This window comes from Gorilla gorilla, chromosome 1 (assembly GCF_029281585.2).
Source record: "Gorilla gorilla gorilla isolate KB3781 chromosome 1, NHGRI_mGorGor1-v2.1_pri, whole genome shotgun sequence".
Taxonomy (NCBI): domain Eukaryota; kingdom Metazoa; phylum Chordata; class Mammalia; order Primates; family Hominidae; genus Gorilla; species Gorilla gorilla.
This window is the reverse complement of record NC_073224.2, coordinates 97,636,360-97,651,485: the sequence shown is the minus strand read 5'-3', so window position 1 is coordinate 97,651,485 and position 15,126 is coordinate 97,636,360. Positions and strand designations below refer to the sequence as shown.

Below are 15,126 nucleotides of genomic sequence, written 5' to 3'. Positions count from 1 at the left end.
GCCCTGTCCGACTCCCCTCCCTCCACCCCAAGCCTAAGAGGGGTGAGCGCAGGGTCCCACTGCTGAGCCAGCTCCCTCCCTCTGATCCACACCCGAGCCCGGCTGGCCGAGCTCCCGGGGGAGAGGGTGGAAGGCACCACGAAGGCAAGGAGGGGGTGTGGGAGGCGGGGGGTGTGGGGAATGCAGCAGCCTGGCCCCCCCGCGACCAGCCCAGCCCCCCGCCAAACCCCCTCCACCTCCAACCAAATGGTTTGCTCCGAGCGCCCTATTTAATCCCCGCGACTGCAGCAGCGCCGGCTCCCTCCCGGTCCCCACCTCGGCCCCGGGCTCCGAAGCGGCTCGGGGGCGCCCTTTCGGTCAACATCGTAGTCCACCCCCTCCCCATCCCCAGCCCCCGGGGATTCAGGCTCGCCAGCGCCCAGCCAGGGAGCCGGCCGGGAAGCGCGATGGGGGCCCCAGCCGCCTCGCTCCTGCTCCTGCTGTTCGCCTGCTGCTGGGCGCCCGGCGGGGCCAACCTCTCCCAGGACGGTGAGTGAGGGAGGGGGCGGCGCCTGGGGAGGTGGGGAGTGACCCGAGGCGGGGGCTGGGATCCGGAGTCTCGCGGAGGGAGCCTGTTGGCTTTGTTTGGAACCGGGGTTAAAGTCACCAGCCGCTGCTAATACCCTTGTGTCTGTCTCTGAGCATCCGTGTCTCTGTGGACTGTGGGTGTGCCGGCGTGTGCACCCTTCTGTGTACACCACCGAGCGTGTGTCTGCGTGTGCACCGGGGTTTGGCTCTCGGGGCTGATGTCCGTTAGGAGCAGCCCGGGGTCTGGATGTGTTGCTGTCCGTGTGCGCGCGCGTCTGTGTTGGTGTCTGGCTCTGCGTTTCTGTGTCAGTATCTGTGTGTATGTCTGTGTCAGTGTGTGTTGGGGGCGGAGTGAGATTTGTCGCTGTTTCAGTCAGGGCGTGTGTCGGGTGTTTGTGTATGTATGTCTGTAGGGGTTGGGTAGCCAGTGCAATCCCCCAAACTGCTGTATGCAAACATTTCTGCTCCCCCGCCCGTCCCCCACCACCCGCGGCGCAGCTCCGAGTGGGCAGAGAAGGGGGCCTGGGTGAGGCTGCTGAAGGGGGCGTGGGCAAAGAAGGGGGCCCTTATCCTTGGAGCAAAACAACAACACAGGGCGGAGGGGGCCCAGGATGGCAATATCCCTGGCAGTGGTAGAAGCTGGGAAAAGAAATCCGACAGGAGCAGAGGCGGGGTGGGGGTAGGGGGGAGCGCAAAAGAAAGAATCAAGATATTTGGGGAGGAGGATGCATGAGAAACCCAAAGCTTTCCTGGGCTAAGCACTGATTTTCCCAAATTTGGGATGGGGTAGCATACCTAGCCCCTTTGCCCCAGTCTGGAACTCAAACCTTCTTTGGTTCCTAATGGTAGAGAGATGAAGGAAGGGAGTCGGGGGAGAAAGGAGGCGGGGCCAGGGGTGAGGGGACTTGGGGAAGAGCCCCTCCCGCCCTGGGCCGGGCTATGTAGGTCAGCGCTGTGGGGGCACCTCAGCTTTCTTAAAGGCTATTAACGGTTAGTGGGATGGCAGAGGGGCAGCCTGTAGGGAAACCCGGAAGGGGTCCACAGCTCCGAGCCTCAGGTCCCTGAGGAGGGAGGGCAGGCTGTGAAGAGACTAAAGGAATGCATTCTCCTCTCCCCACCGCCCTGTCGGAAGAGGAGGAGGGCTGGGATGGAGGAAGGGGGAGAGGGAACAGGACCTCTGTGGAGCAAAGGGAAGTGGGGAGAGTGAAGGGGGAGGGTGGTGGCTATGCCCGGCCAGATGCCAACGAAAAACAGAAAGAACCGCAGGGGAGGAGAAAGGGGAGGTGGCTCCTGGGCGATGGACCCAGTGGCCAGCAGGGATGGGCACAGGGCGGGGCGGGGGTGGAGAGGGGAGGGGTTGAAACTGGGAAGGATGATGTAGAGAATTTCATCTGAGGAAAACAGGCGAAGAGCCAGGGTGCTGGAGGAATAATCGCTCCACCTCGCCTGACCTCCCCCATCCCTGTCTCCATCGTGATAAAGGAGCTTCCTCTGGTATGGGGACCCTGGGGATCCCCTCCCTATAGTTGGCTGGCGGACTCCTTCTGCCCTGTACCCATCAAACTCCCCAAAGGGAGTTCCCGCCCTAGTCACCACAGAGACAGCAGCCTCTCCTTTCCCCTACGTGGAATCCCCTTCCCCAGAGGACTGCACTGATGACCCCACTCACTGAGGAGCTGAAGGGAGTCCTTGGGGAGAGCAGGCTAAGTGCACGACAGAGAGGCTGCTGGGTGTTTGTGCTTCACTAATGACCCTGCTACTAGGCCTTGACTTTCAACTGCAGCCCCTGGCCTTCCTAACCTGCTGAGTTTTATGACGAGAGGCAAATATGATCCAAACTGCAACTGTTCGGCAATGGGAACTGATGGTGCTAGGCTGGGCCCCAAAAAGAGAGAAAGACGTCATCCAGAAAGCTGTGAGCTCTTCTACTCTAAGATGTAAAAAAAAAACTATAGACTAGAGTAAATCAGTATACTAGCCAAGTCTTTCTTCACCAACTACACTCTTCTTTCTTGGTCCTCAAACTGGGGGCTCAGCCCCTATTCAGGCTTAAAGTTGAGAGGAAGAGAAATGTTACATCCTCATATTTAGAAATATGCTTCAGAGCAGTGGCCTGAGAGAAACAGTGGAAAGCAGTAACTTCTGAATGGGGAATTTCTAGAGAAGAGGTGGGGAAGTGGGAGATGAACAGGAGGGGTCTGTTTCCAAAGAAGAGTCAAACCAAGCATCATTTTCCTTGAAGAGCATTATCTTTACAGATAATGGACATCTGTCTGGTGTGCAGTATCTCAGGACACACTGACGCATGAGACATAACCACCATATTTTCTGTCTTAAATTAATTCTATCTTTTAGTTTCTGGATCTAAGAAGGCCAGTGCTGATGGTGGGAGGTAAATGCATAGATTTAACGCTCATGGACAGTAATCCTGAAGACTATTTTGCACACAATCATGGACATGTGTTTCGTACCCCTGAGTTGGCCTGGGGCCCCTAGGAAGAAAACTAGACAATATGTATATGTATCTTAACTGGTAACGTTTGACCAAAACTATGAGAGATGTGGTGGGAAGGTTTAAGGACAAGATACTCTTATGGTGATGTTTGAATTGTCAAGGGTGTTGTGGTAGCATACCTATTCCCATTTAAAATAAGGAAAACACACTTAATGTGCTGCTGGGGCATATCATTCCCTGGAGCACAGCATAAATTTTTTAAGCTTCATAAGGCTGAACACGGATTGAGAGGGCAAGCAACTGATAACTAAGACTGGCCATGAGTGTTGTGGCTAGCTCAGGAACAGGTAAGACATTTAGAATGTCCTATCTGCCCTTCCTTCTCACATTTCCCCACTAGTTTTCACAGTGGTTGACAATTCTGGGTTTGGAGGACACAAGTCCTGTGAACTTAATGTGTCCTCTCTCTGGTGAACAGCTCAATATTCAACACTGTGACCAGCTTTCTTGGGCTCTTCCTTCTGAAGTTATTTCCAGCACTCTGTGACTTGGCCTAGGGTAAAGATAGATAGACGGATAGCCTCTCTTTGTTTCAGATAAGGTTATAGCAATTTAACCTTGTACTGCACTGCCCCACACATGAACATCTATTTCTTCTCAATGACCTCTGTCCACTACCATTCATTCTACAGCCCCCTGGCCAGATGCCCAGTAAGGACATCGTGCCCAATGTGCCACAGAAGTCCAGCAGGCATTCACTCTAGTGCTGTCCACAGATCTGTTTGGCAGATCAACTCCATCCAGTTTCTGTTCCTAGTTGCAGCTGTAACTGTTCTGTTTCTGTTCCTGTTCTCCTCCTAGTTGCAGCTGTAACTCTTGGGAAGGATATGCTCTCCTTTTAGACATGTGCATTTTCTGGCACAGAAAAGTTAAGACCATCACAGAGACACTTGCATAGCAGAGTTTAGTCAATTCCATGAAGAATCAGTGTGTTTCATGTAGGTCCTAATGTATGTAACGTCAACTGCCTACCCAGCAGTTATGCCATTCTATTCTAAGCTTCTCCATAGATCTGGATAGCACTGTTAGTTTTAATAGTTTCCTCTAGGGCAGCAGTTTTCTCATTTGTTTTTAAAACAAAGATATGAGACATTTTTAACAAATGAGGAAAACATATCAAAGGAGAATGCTGTTGTTGAAATAGTGAAGTAAGACCTATATCCCTTTTCCCTGTCTTACTGGCTTTTACACATTCTTATAATCCTTAAGGAACTACGTGGGGTTCTACCACACAGTTCAAAATCCTCTGTCCTAGACTGATAGAATGAGCCAGCTTACTACCCTTAGGCTCTTTCTCTTTCCTCTTCCAACTGAAGAAGAAAGAAGGTCCAAATCTAATTGCAAGAGTGCCTTGTTGGAGATATTCACTATTCACTTGGAGAGAGTGACTCATAGTTCTGCAGCCATAAAATTCCACAGACAGCATCGCTTTGGCGTTCTGGTTACTTTGAAATAACAAACTGAGAGGTTGTGCCATTGCTCTGTAAATTCTTAGATTTGATTTTGGTACTTCTTGATGTTACTACTTTCTTGCAGTCCAAATAATATGTAAAACAGGATCAAAAGTTTATTTTCCTTAAATCACTTGGTAGGAAAAAATATCACCAGAGAAAGAAAACCCCTGGGGCTGTGACTAGTCTTATTCTTTGTTGTTTCCTACTCCAGTGGAACTGCATACTGGCTCAACAATCCCTTTTTTGTCATCTAATTCTCAGTAATGGAATTTTACCTAAGGATGGTGATCTAGGTTCCAGATTCTTGTTGAAAGCAAGCTGTGGATTGGACCAGCTCCTTACTGACTACTGAGTGAAAAATTCAAAGTTATTATAAAGTTTTGGTAATTATATTTTCTTTTATTTTTCATGTTAGAATGTAATGTTTCATGTTTAACACTGACTACAGGCCCATGTACTAGAACATTTTGTTTCCTGTATGGGGTCTTGTTTTAGAGGTCCACCCTTAATCTCTGAGAATAGCAATCCCCATGGAAATGCTTACAAAAGACAGAGAGAAACAACATCAGAAAAGGACCCTGGAGAAGCAAGCCATCGGAAAAAGATTCTGTTTCTAAGAACTTGCTCAGATTAAGTATAAACACTTCATGTCATCATAAAATGAAGAAGAACAAGTTTCCAGGGCTAGAGACCTGTTTCTGCCTCTGGGATCAGCAGTAGTGATGATTTTTTACAAGGTCAGAACCAGCTGGTGCCCAGGGCTCCAATAACTACTCAAGTAAAAACCCAGTCCAATTCTGTTATATATGACAAGAAGATCCATCCCTTCTAGTACAGAGAAGTCGAGCTCTCAGGAGGCTTGAACGCATGAATCTGTTGAGATTTTTACACAATAGAAGCTAAGATGCTAAGAAGTAAAGGTACATATTCTTCACTGAAGCAGCAACTACTAAAGAATCATTTCTTTCTTTACCAAAATTTTCCTAAGCCTTAAGGCCGTCATCAAATTCCTCAACTAACAGAGAAACTTCTAAATCCTGAGAACAATACTCTTCTTAAGAGGCATGATTCCATACCTCTCTTCTAGTGTGATTGTCTGAACTACTTACAGCAATTTTGGATACATTGGGACATTCTGAGTCTGATACGTCTCATACCCTACCTGACGAAAATACATATTTTGACTTTCTTGCATCCTACTGTCTCTGAGGGGGCACAGGCTCTCTGTTCCCTCTTTAGAAGATAGGCCTAATTTTACTCATGATAAGTTGTAGCACATTAAAAGCCCCTCCATCACCACTAATATCTAGGTATTTAACATAATCACAGAGGATCATGTTGACAAACTGAGTCTGGTGGTGGTCCTCATTTTTCAGCACAGTCTCTTGACTGTGTATCAACCAGACAGGTTCAAATAAAGCACTTCAGGAGGCCTTATAGAGCAAGTGATGAGCGTAGAGTGATCCTGATAGAAGCCATGATGTCTGTTCTTTTAGTTCCTTTGCTTGAGAGCTGGCTGCCTTACCCCGTGATCCCAGTTCCCCTGTTCTTTATGGAGCAAACTATTATACCTGTGCTTTGAGCTCTCCATGGTGCTAGCCCCTGACAGTGACACTCCAGGCTTTTCTTGTTGCTCTCCATGGTCCTGTTTTACCTCCAAGTTTCATAATCTCCTTATTCTCCACAGTGCAGTCCCCAGAACAGGGCTGGAATCTCCCTCCCTGCCACCACAAACACGCACATGTTCTTGGTTATGCTCCCCGACCTGTTCCACCACAAACACATGACAAAACTCTGAGATATAGATCTAGGAAGTCCTCACAGCCATCTGATCAACTGCAGAAAGGGAACAGAAGGGCAAGCAATTCTTAGGTTAAAAAAGAAGTGCTAGAAGGTTTTTGTAAGATGCTCAGGAAATTGTGGCCTACAGTGACCTCAAATGGCCTCAAAAGAACTGAATGTTTTGTCATATCTGGATTCATAGATTAAAAATACAACTATATATAGTTCTGTTTTAGATTGAGATAGTATTGCTCTTATATGATAACCATATACAGTTGTACTTTGGTATCCATGAAGGATTGGTTCCAGGACCTCCCACAGATACTAAAATCTGCAGATGCACAAGTCCTTGATATCAAATGGAGTGGCATTTGCATATAACCTATGCACATTCTCCTGTATACTTCGTTATCTCTAGATTACTTACAATACCATATACAATCTAAATGCTATGTAAATAGTTGTTTTACTGTATTGTTTAGGCAATAATGACAGGGGAAAATGTCTATACAGGTTTAGTACTGGCACAGCTTTTAAAAATATTTTCAATCTTCAATTGATTGAATCTATGGAGGTGGAACCCATGTATATGCAGGATTGACTGTATACACTATAAGTGTGGAATGTAAAATGAATCCTACCCAGTTTATAAACATGTACCTCTTAATAGCACTCTGAGCATGACAACCAACTCTAACTTTCCTGTCATGGTGCTTTTTTACCCTTTTCCCTCAACCTTAGCAAAGACAATACATAACAATGGGTTATCAGAATAGATAATGGAGGAATCCAGTAAATGAGAGGCATAGAAAACAAGTATCAAGTATACATCCATACCATCCTGAAAGCACCGGATCTTGTCTGATCTCGGAAGCTAAGCAGGGTTAGGCCTGGTTAGTACATGTATAGGAGAAAACAAATATCAAAATCTTGACTTAACTTCCCCACCTTTATAACCACCTTGTACAAAACTAAACGGCTTTAAATATAACCATCTTCTCCCAGAGCACAGGTCCTTGGCCATATCTCAGTAGATGCATCTTTAAACTCTACCCTGCTATGCTTTAAGGGTATCTTCCAAAAAGCTGATGATATCAAACGGTGTAGGGAGCTGAGAGTGCTCAGCCCCTGTCAGTCTTAGATTAGCCAGCCTGTTCTTCACATCACATCAGAACTACACAACCTTCTCATCCCCTAAATGCTGATTTTCCCATGTCAATTTATGGATAAGAGTTAATATAATAGTTAATACTTATGAGTGACCTACAGCAGAGTCTAGTTGGAGAGGCAGGCTTTCAGGATGAATTTCCAGGACTCCTCTTTCATTTCTTCATTTGAAACAAGGAGAAACTTCATTCCTCAAGGACAGGTAATGAGAGTGATTTATCTCTATGAGCGAGCCTTCAGCAAGACAGAATTAGGGTTATAGTAACAGCTGGAGTGTCTCCCATCTACTCATCTTCCTAAGCCCCCTGTTCTCATGAAGAGCAGGCAGGTTTCAGAAAGGACTCAAATACAGAAATCTCAACATATTTTTCAGCACATATATCATTCTTTAATGTGAACTCTTACCCCTGGGATTCTTCAAGCTTCTCTTCTCTCTCTCTCTTTCTCTTGGAAGTCTCCAAGAGAACAATAAGAAAGCTAAATAACTTAAAGAACAAACTAAAATGTTGTCTTCTCTAAGGATTTATTTTCCCTTTCCCCAGCTAGACTTACACTAACTGTGTATTGATTGCTAATTATAAGCACCTTTGGCTCATTTACTTCTAGTTCAGGGTCAAAAAGGTCAGGTGCATCACCTTGCTCTAGGGAAAAAAAAGAAAAAGAAATGAAGGCTGATGTCTCAGGCACTCATCTGTAGGCTAGCCATTATTCATTTCTCCCCTTTTTTCATATACTCCCAAATACTGGCAAGGTAGGATGAAGAACTAGTACTTCTGACACCAGATTTTATTGGAAATATGCAGATTCTTGTTTCATATTTTACTTTTACCCTTCTATGACCTGGCGCTTTGCTTCCAATTCTGATTTCAGTAAGTACATCAATGGCAGGTAACTTGGAACTTAGCATAGCGGTCAGTCAGTCTGAAGAGCCTGGAGCTGAGTTCTTGAGTTATTATAAAATGAGAAGCCAGTTTTACCATCTGCTCCTAATCATTTTTTTTTTGCCCAGCAAATGCAAAAATTACAGTGAAACAATTGCACTCACTAGTTCTTGCTGTAGTTCTTAAGGATGAGATCTTTCCAAATACATATTATATGTTTCTTCCCATAACTTCTATCTGCTAATCTCACACAAATATAAAAATTACCACCACTAAGCCCCTGAGCCTCCCATATTTTCATTTATCCTCAATTGCCACTTAATGCCAACTCTTTTCTGGTTTCCAAGCCCTGGAGTCCAATGTCAGTGACAGATGGACTGAGCCTCAGCCCTGGAGAGGAGAGGATTCTGGCCCTCTCCTGGGGAGTTTGAGCAGAAAAGAGAGCCTGAATTCTGCTTTTGGGAGAATCTCTGAGTTTAAGCCATATGGTATTCTGGAAGTAAGGGGTTCTGATTAATATGGGCATGTGAAAAGGGCTCTGTATCTGGGTCATAATAAAATCTGTGTGTTCATGTCAGAAAAAAAACCCAGAAATATGATTAGTGAGAATCAGAGTGTCTTGTGTGTGTGTATTGAGGGGCACATGTCAAAATATGCATCTATCTTAGGGAACAAAAATGCGTGTTTGCCCACATCAAATAAGGGACACTCAATGGAGGTTTAAGAAGAGAGATAAGAGTTCTTTATGTCAGAACAATATTATTGTCCATTTCGGGGACTGTGAGATCTGTGGACTTGGGAGAATGTATCTATTTCACAGAAGAGTGAAATTCTCATAAAGTGAGGCTAATGCGAACAATGTACCACAATTTTAAAAATACAGATTTTTTTTTTTAAGTGAGAAGAGTGCAGGGAGACTAAATAGCAATTAGGATTGGGGGAATCAGTGAAACTAGAGTAGTGTGGGTGTGTAGAGAAGAACACATTTTTCTTCATGTAATGCTCCTAACCATTGCCCTGAACCTGTCATCCACACCCAGACTCTGATCATCCAGTGAAGGGAAACAGTAAAAACAAGTCAGGAAAATCAGAACCAGCAGAGATGAGTGCTTTCTTGCTTGACTTCTAACAAATTAAACTTTTCCACAGCATTGTTTTCCCACCACACCAAGCCATCAGCCTGTAATATCTAAAGTGCAACATAAGGAGCATAGGAGAATAAGACAGAGCCCACTGAGAAAGGGAATTCATCCATGCCCTCAGACAGGTATTGGGGCACTGGGATAGGTACTGCAGAGTATGAGCAAGTTGTTGGAACCTGGGCTGAGATTTTTCATCTCCAGAGAATATATTCTTTATTTCTGACTTTCTGGGATTTCTGGCCCATTCCCAGTCTCTATTTTCCCACACCCTTCCAATGAGCTAAATTGAATTATGCGTTTGACTCTGTTATGTTTCCTTTCTCAAGTACTTTCCTAAGATGAGGAACTTTTTCCCCCCGGTTTTATTACATATGTGTGAAAACAGCAAGACAAATTGAGGGAAAGGGTATAAAATCCCTCTACTTAGTTTAAGAGGACAACTAAGAGTTCAAAGTCTGGCCTCCTGACTGTATTGCATTAGAATGCAGATTTCAAGTCATACCTGTCCGTATGTCTAAAGTGTTTGATCATAGTGAGAAGGGAATGAGGATATGGGATAAACAGACACTCCTAAAATGGCTCAGGGCTGTTATCATCCTGTCTTCAGGGGCCTACTCCAAAACAACTGAAGACAGTCAGTACCTGCACAGAATCTGTGCTCTAGAGGTCCTCACTGAGCCCTCCCCCGTGCTCAGTTTCACCTCACCCTCTCATCCTCTTCGGGCAGAACACTAGATGCTTGTCTAGAGCACACACCCAGTCCCAGAAGGAAGAAGCTAAGGCAAGGAAGAGACTCTTCTGGGATCAAATCCCCTCCCTTTTTGTCTCTCAACTGCAGTTCTCCTTGCTACAACTCAGTATTGGCTACAGAGGGGCTTGTTTTGGTTGGGGGCCAGCCCAGGGCTCCCTCCTGGTGCTAATGCACCAAGAACACTGACTCAATAGCAAATCAAAGCAACAGCTGTCCCCACCTCCTTCCCTGCCACCCACTTCCCAGTCTCTGCTCCTCGGAATCTTAACTAAGTCTCTGAAGGCCCCCCTCAGCCTACCACAAGCCCACTTCTGCCTCCAGATTTTTTCTCTTTCCAGCTCAAGAATAGGACATGTTCCTCTGCTTTTTTTTTCTCTTCTCTTCTGGCCCCTGTCTCCTGCTTCACAATCAGGTTAGCATTCTCTCAGCTCTTCACCTTGCAGATGCCAGCAAGCACACACACACACACACACACGCACACACACGCGACCTGTCCTCACAGTCACCCTTTTTAGCTCCAAAGGGCATGGCAGTGACTTCTGCTCAATGGCCTCTTCTTCCGTGTGAACTGGAACCTGCCGGTAAAGCCCTGAAGTGTAAGAAGATGCCATCTGCCCCATCTTCAGGGACTCCCTCTTCATCATAACCAAACTTCTCCAACCTACTGGGCATTTAGTAGACTTAATTCTCTTAAGGTCCACGGTCCTGGAGTTCCTCAGTATCATGCACAGGAGATGAGGCATAGGAAGAGTGGGTGTCAGTGGAAATATAATCACACTTAGTGTCAAATTAACCACTGAATTAGCCAGTCCACAAGGACTGCTATAAACTGTCAATGAGTACAGGTCTCACTCACTGCCTGTGTGACCATGCTCAAGTTCCTAAACCTCTCTGAGCCTTGGTTCCTCATCTTTAAAATAAGAGGATTGGACCAGATGATACTTAATATCTTGTCAACTATAAAAATCTACACTTCTAAGAATCATAGAGGGGAGAATATTTTGGGCAGAATTAGGTGCAACAGAAAGAAAAAAAGGAATTACTGAACTTGGACAATAGAGAGTCAGAAAGGGCATTAGTTCCATCCTTCTGTAAAATCAAAAGGATCTTAGAAATAACCACCTCTGACCCTTAGGATTCAGTAGGCTATGACCAGATACGCAAGTTGGCTGCAAGGTTTTAGGAAATATGTAAAATATATGTATTCATAATACCTTAAAGTTTGGATAGGGGAAAACATTTGAATTTTCTCTTAAACTTTGGATATTAAAAAATGTTAAGAATAATTGTTTTTCAGTGAGAACCAAGGGTTAACTCTAAGATAAGCTTTTCATTTTAACCCCACCTTAACACCCACCACAGGCAAGCTAGCTGACTATCTCAAAGATTCCCTCCTCATTCAGCCTGGAAAAGCCTAGCCACACGCCATTCCCAAAGCAGAAAACAAAAGCCTTTCATTTTTAACCTGCTTAGGATGGAACCAAAAGATGTCTCCCAAGGTGTGATAATAAACCTGTTTGAGCCCAGATTGGGTACAGGTTCCTTCCAAATCTAAATCTCTTAGATAATCTAATAGTGTAGGACCCCTGGGTCCATAAATCCTGGATCTCTGGCCCAGGCTTTACCAAGCTAAGCAGCTAATACACATGTTAGGACTTCTTATAGTGAAGATTCTGTTCTCCATTCCTATTGACCATCTATCTTCACTCATATCCTGTATGCCTCCTAGGAGAGTAAAGCAAAGCTGGGACAGAGTAGTTTATCAAGAGGCTGCTTGATAAACAATACTATAGGAGGAAAAACCAGACAGCAACAGAAATAATAGAGGGAGGAAACAAGGAGGAGCAAGGTCTCAGTAGCCCAGCCAGAAAGAGGGTGGATGGGGCAGTGAGGTGGAGAGAAGGCCTAGATCAGGGAGGTAGGCAGCTGAAGCGTGACTGAGCTCTGAAGTTCCAAAGTGGATGTGAGCTGGAGCGCATTGGAGCTAAGGAAAGGAGATCCTTTAGGAGACTGCTGCTTGTGAGGGGACAAGAGGCCTTTCCCTGAGGAGCAACGAAAAAGGAAAAAATAGTATCTGAAAAGAAAGAGGGTACCAGATGACAGAATAACTCCCACCCCGTATGGCTCAGCTTCTATTTGACTGCACTATTATATCGTGGCCATTAGGGAATTAGGAATTTAATGGGGGACAGACAGAGTTAGAAAGGAATGGAGGGCAGGAAGTAAGAGAATATTTTGACATTCAGGCAATCAAAGTCTTAGATTAGGAAATTACAAAGTGACTTCAGTAAATGTGACATCGCTGCTGGCTGCCCAAGAACAACCGAAGGAAGTTAACTGTACAGAGTTCCTTCTGACCAGCGTTTTGTGCTCTAAAGTCAAAGCAACTCCCCCAAATTTTGAAGTTTTCAGCTAAGTCAGAATTCAGATAGAAGTGGTCTGATTTCTTCCAAATGCACAACCAAATATTCACTGTCAAAGAAAACTGTCACTCTGAGCATAAAGAAAAGCTCCAGGGGCTGAGTTCTAATCCTGATTTTGCTATGGCCAGTCTCTTGTGCATGCGATCCAACTGTACATAGAATTCACTAAGAAGCTGGGGTTAGGGAAAAATGAGAATGACATAATCTGGACAAGGAGCCCAGCAATGGATGTAGATAAACCATTCTAAAAGTGGGTCCCTTCAGTATTCTGGGCCGCAGCCCCCAATATGTTTTTCCCTGGGAGATAACACTCCTCCACCCACCTGTCATGGTAGTCGTGAGGAATAACAAGTAGGCTGGGATGAACAGTATTTTTAACTCTGGAGTTAGAGAAATGCTGAGTCATCATCATCATCATCACCATCATCATCAACTCCTACTCAGGGAGCTTTTTTTTTCTACAGTCAGGGAAGTGGGACTCTGGACTCAAGCACTGGCAAGGCCAGCAGCAGTTATTCAGGAGAGCTCTGTCCTCCTGTTCCACCATCTGACCTGTGCACCTGTGACCCTGTTTATGGCTGTAAGGCCAATATGTTATAAGTCCCCAAAACAGACACAGCAGGGACAATATATAAACCAAGCAATCCGGGGTTATACTGGCAGACTTTCACAGACTTTCCACTAAAGTTACTTAAATTCAAGACAATACATTTTTATTTATTTGAGTTACTCATTTATTTATTCAATAAATATTTATTGAGCACTTATTATGTGTGAGACTCTGTGCTATGAGTGAAAAACTGAATAACAGGTGCTTTAAAGAAGCACATTAGTAATTCTCCAATTCCCACCTCTGCCACTCTTAATATGAACAATCAATAAGAAGAAAATCAGTGGGTGAAAGGGCTACTTTGTCCTTTAAAATGCTGGAAATCCTAAAGATACTAGAACCCATGAGCAAATAAACCAAGAGTTAAGAAACCTCCAAAGCAATTCAGAACAGACAAGAAGATAATTCTTTAGTTTTCAGCCTAGGTGCTAGAGTGCTATGAAAACACAAGGAGATTTTTTTTTTAACTAGACATGCCATTTGCTTGGTTATCTGAAGAGTCCCACATGGTAAGGCACTTAGGGGTCCATGAAATAGTCCCAAAGGTATAGGTGCAGGCACATTAAGGCATCCAAGTAAAAATGTACATTCAATGGGTACAAACCACAGGACCATCAACACCACAGGTGCGCATTTCCAATTTGCTATACTGTCGTTTTCATCATACTGCAGGTGAATGTTGTAAATATTGTTTAGGTGAGTCACCCCTGGCCAGCAATGCAACAAGGAATCTTTCCCAGTTTACGCTCTACCCTACCACCACACACACAAAATACATGCTTCTGCAGAGGGGGACAGTGTAGTAAAGATGTGCAGAAAGCCTGGGCTTTGTGGTCAGAGAGGTCTAAGTTTAAAGTCCATCCTATCCCAGTACTTATTAGATACATCATAAGGACAAGTTTCTTAACTCGGCTTTAACATGTGTGTAATAATATCTAGCTATTAAAAGGTTGTTCTGGAATAATGAATATACAGCAACTAATTTGGATCCTGACATATAGAAACTGTTGATAAATACCAATTTCTTCTGTCTTATAGTTTTCTGGGTAGTCTACCATCTCCCTTGGCCTGTTTCTTCATCTCCTGTTTGGTTTGCTATTTCCTCTCTACCGGCAGATTTTGAACCTAACTCTTACAGTAGAAGATGCTTAGTATCTGATTCATTTAATAAAGAAATATTTATTAAGCACCTTCTATAAGCAATATGCTATATTAGGGCCAATACTGGATGCAAAATGCATCAGACCCTACCTATGGAATCGTTATAATTTGGGAGGAAAGTCAAACTTGCAGTACAAAGTAGAAAGAAATGCATAATTTAAGAAAAAGCAGATAAAGTGTGTAACTCAGAGAAATGGGGAATTATTTCAATCTGGGACAATCAGGGAAGACTTCTGGAAAGATATGCCACAAAATGTAGGCTTTATTCATAGATAAAGTTTGGACATGTGAAGATGGGTGAAGGGCATTATCAGCAAAGTTATTGCAGGCAAAGGAACGGATGCAGAAAAACAAAGCGTTCATAGAGAGAATTCCAAAAGGCTTCACATGCCTGGAATGCAGGGTGAGTGGAGTAGAGAAAACACAAAACTGAAAGGAAGCTCGGCATCAGACTGTACAGGACCTTGAAGGCTAGGCTGACAACTCTGGGTATTATCTGCAGAGAGTGGAGAGTCAGTGACGGTTTCTAAGCAGGGAAAGAATATGACCGATATGACTGAAGCTCTCTTCATCTGTTCTTCTACCTGAGCAACCTGGGCCTTCTCTCACTAATGGTTGTATGGTCTCAATGACAGAAGCTCCTTCCGAGCTCCTATTTCCACTTCAAATTCCA

The 15,126-nt window shown here is 44.5% G+C and overlaps 1 protein-coding gene across 2 annotated transcripts in view; it reads left to right on the top strand.

Moving 5' to 3' along the window:
- Window positions 1–254: 254 nt before the first annotated feature.
- CADM3 (cell adhesion molecule 3) overlaps window positions 255–15,126 on the top strand; it is a 30,403-nt gene continuing 15,531 nt past the window's right edge. Inside the window, exon 1 of one of the 2 annotated variants that reach the window (XM_031012502.3) lies at window positions 255–528. In XM_031012502.3, the coding sequence (XP_030868362.1) occupies window positions 447–528 (82 nt within the window). In that variant the 5' untranslated portion in view covers window positions 255–446. The remainder of the gene's footprint in view (window positions 529–15,126) is intronic. The other variant, XM_031012500.3, reaches the window with a different exon arrangement.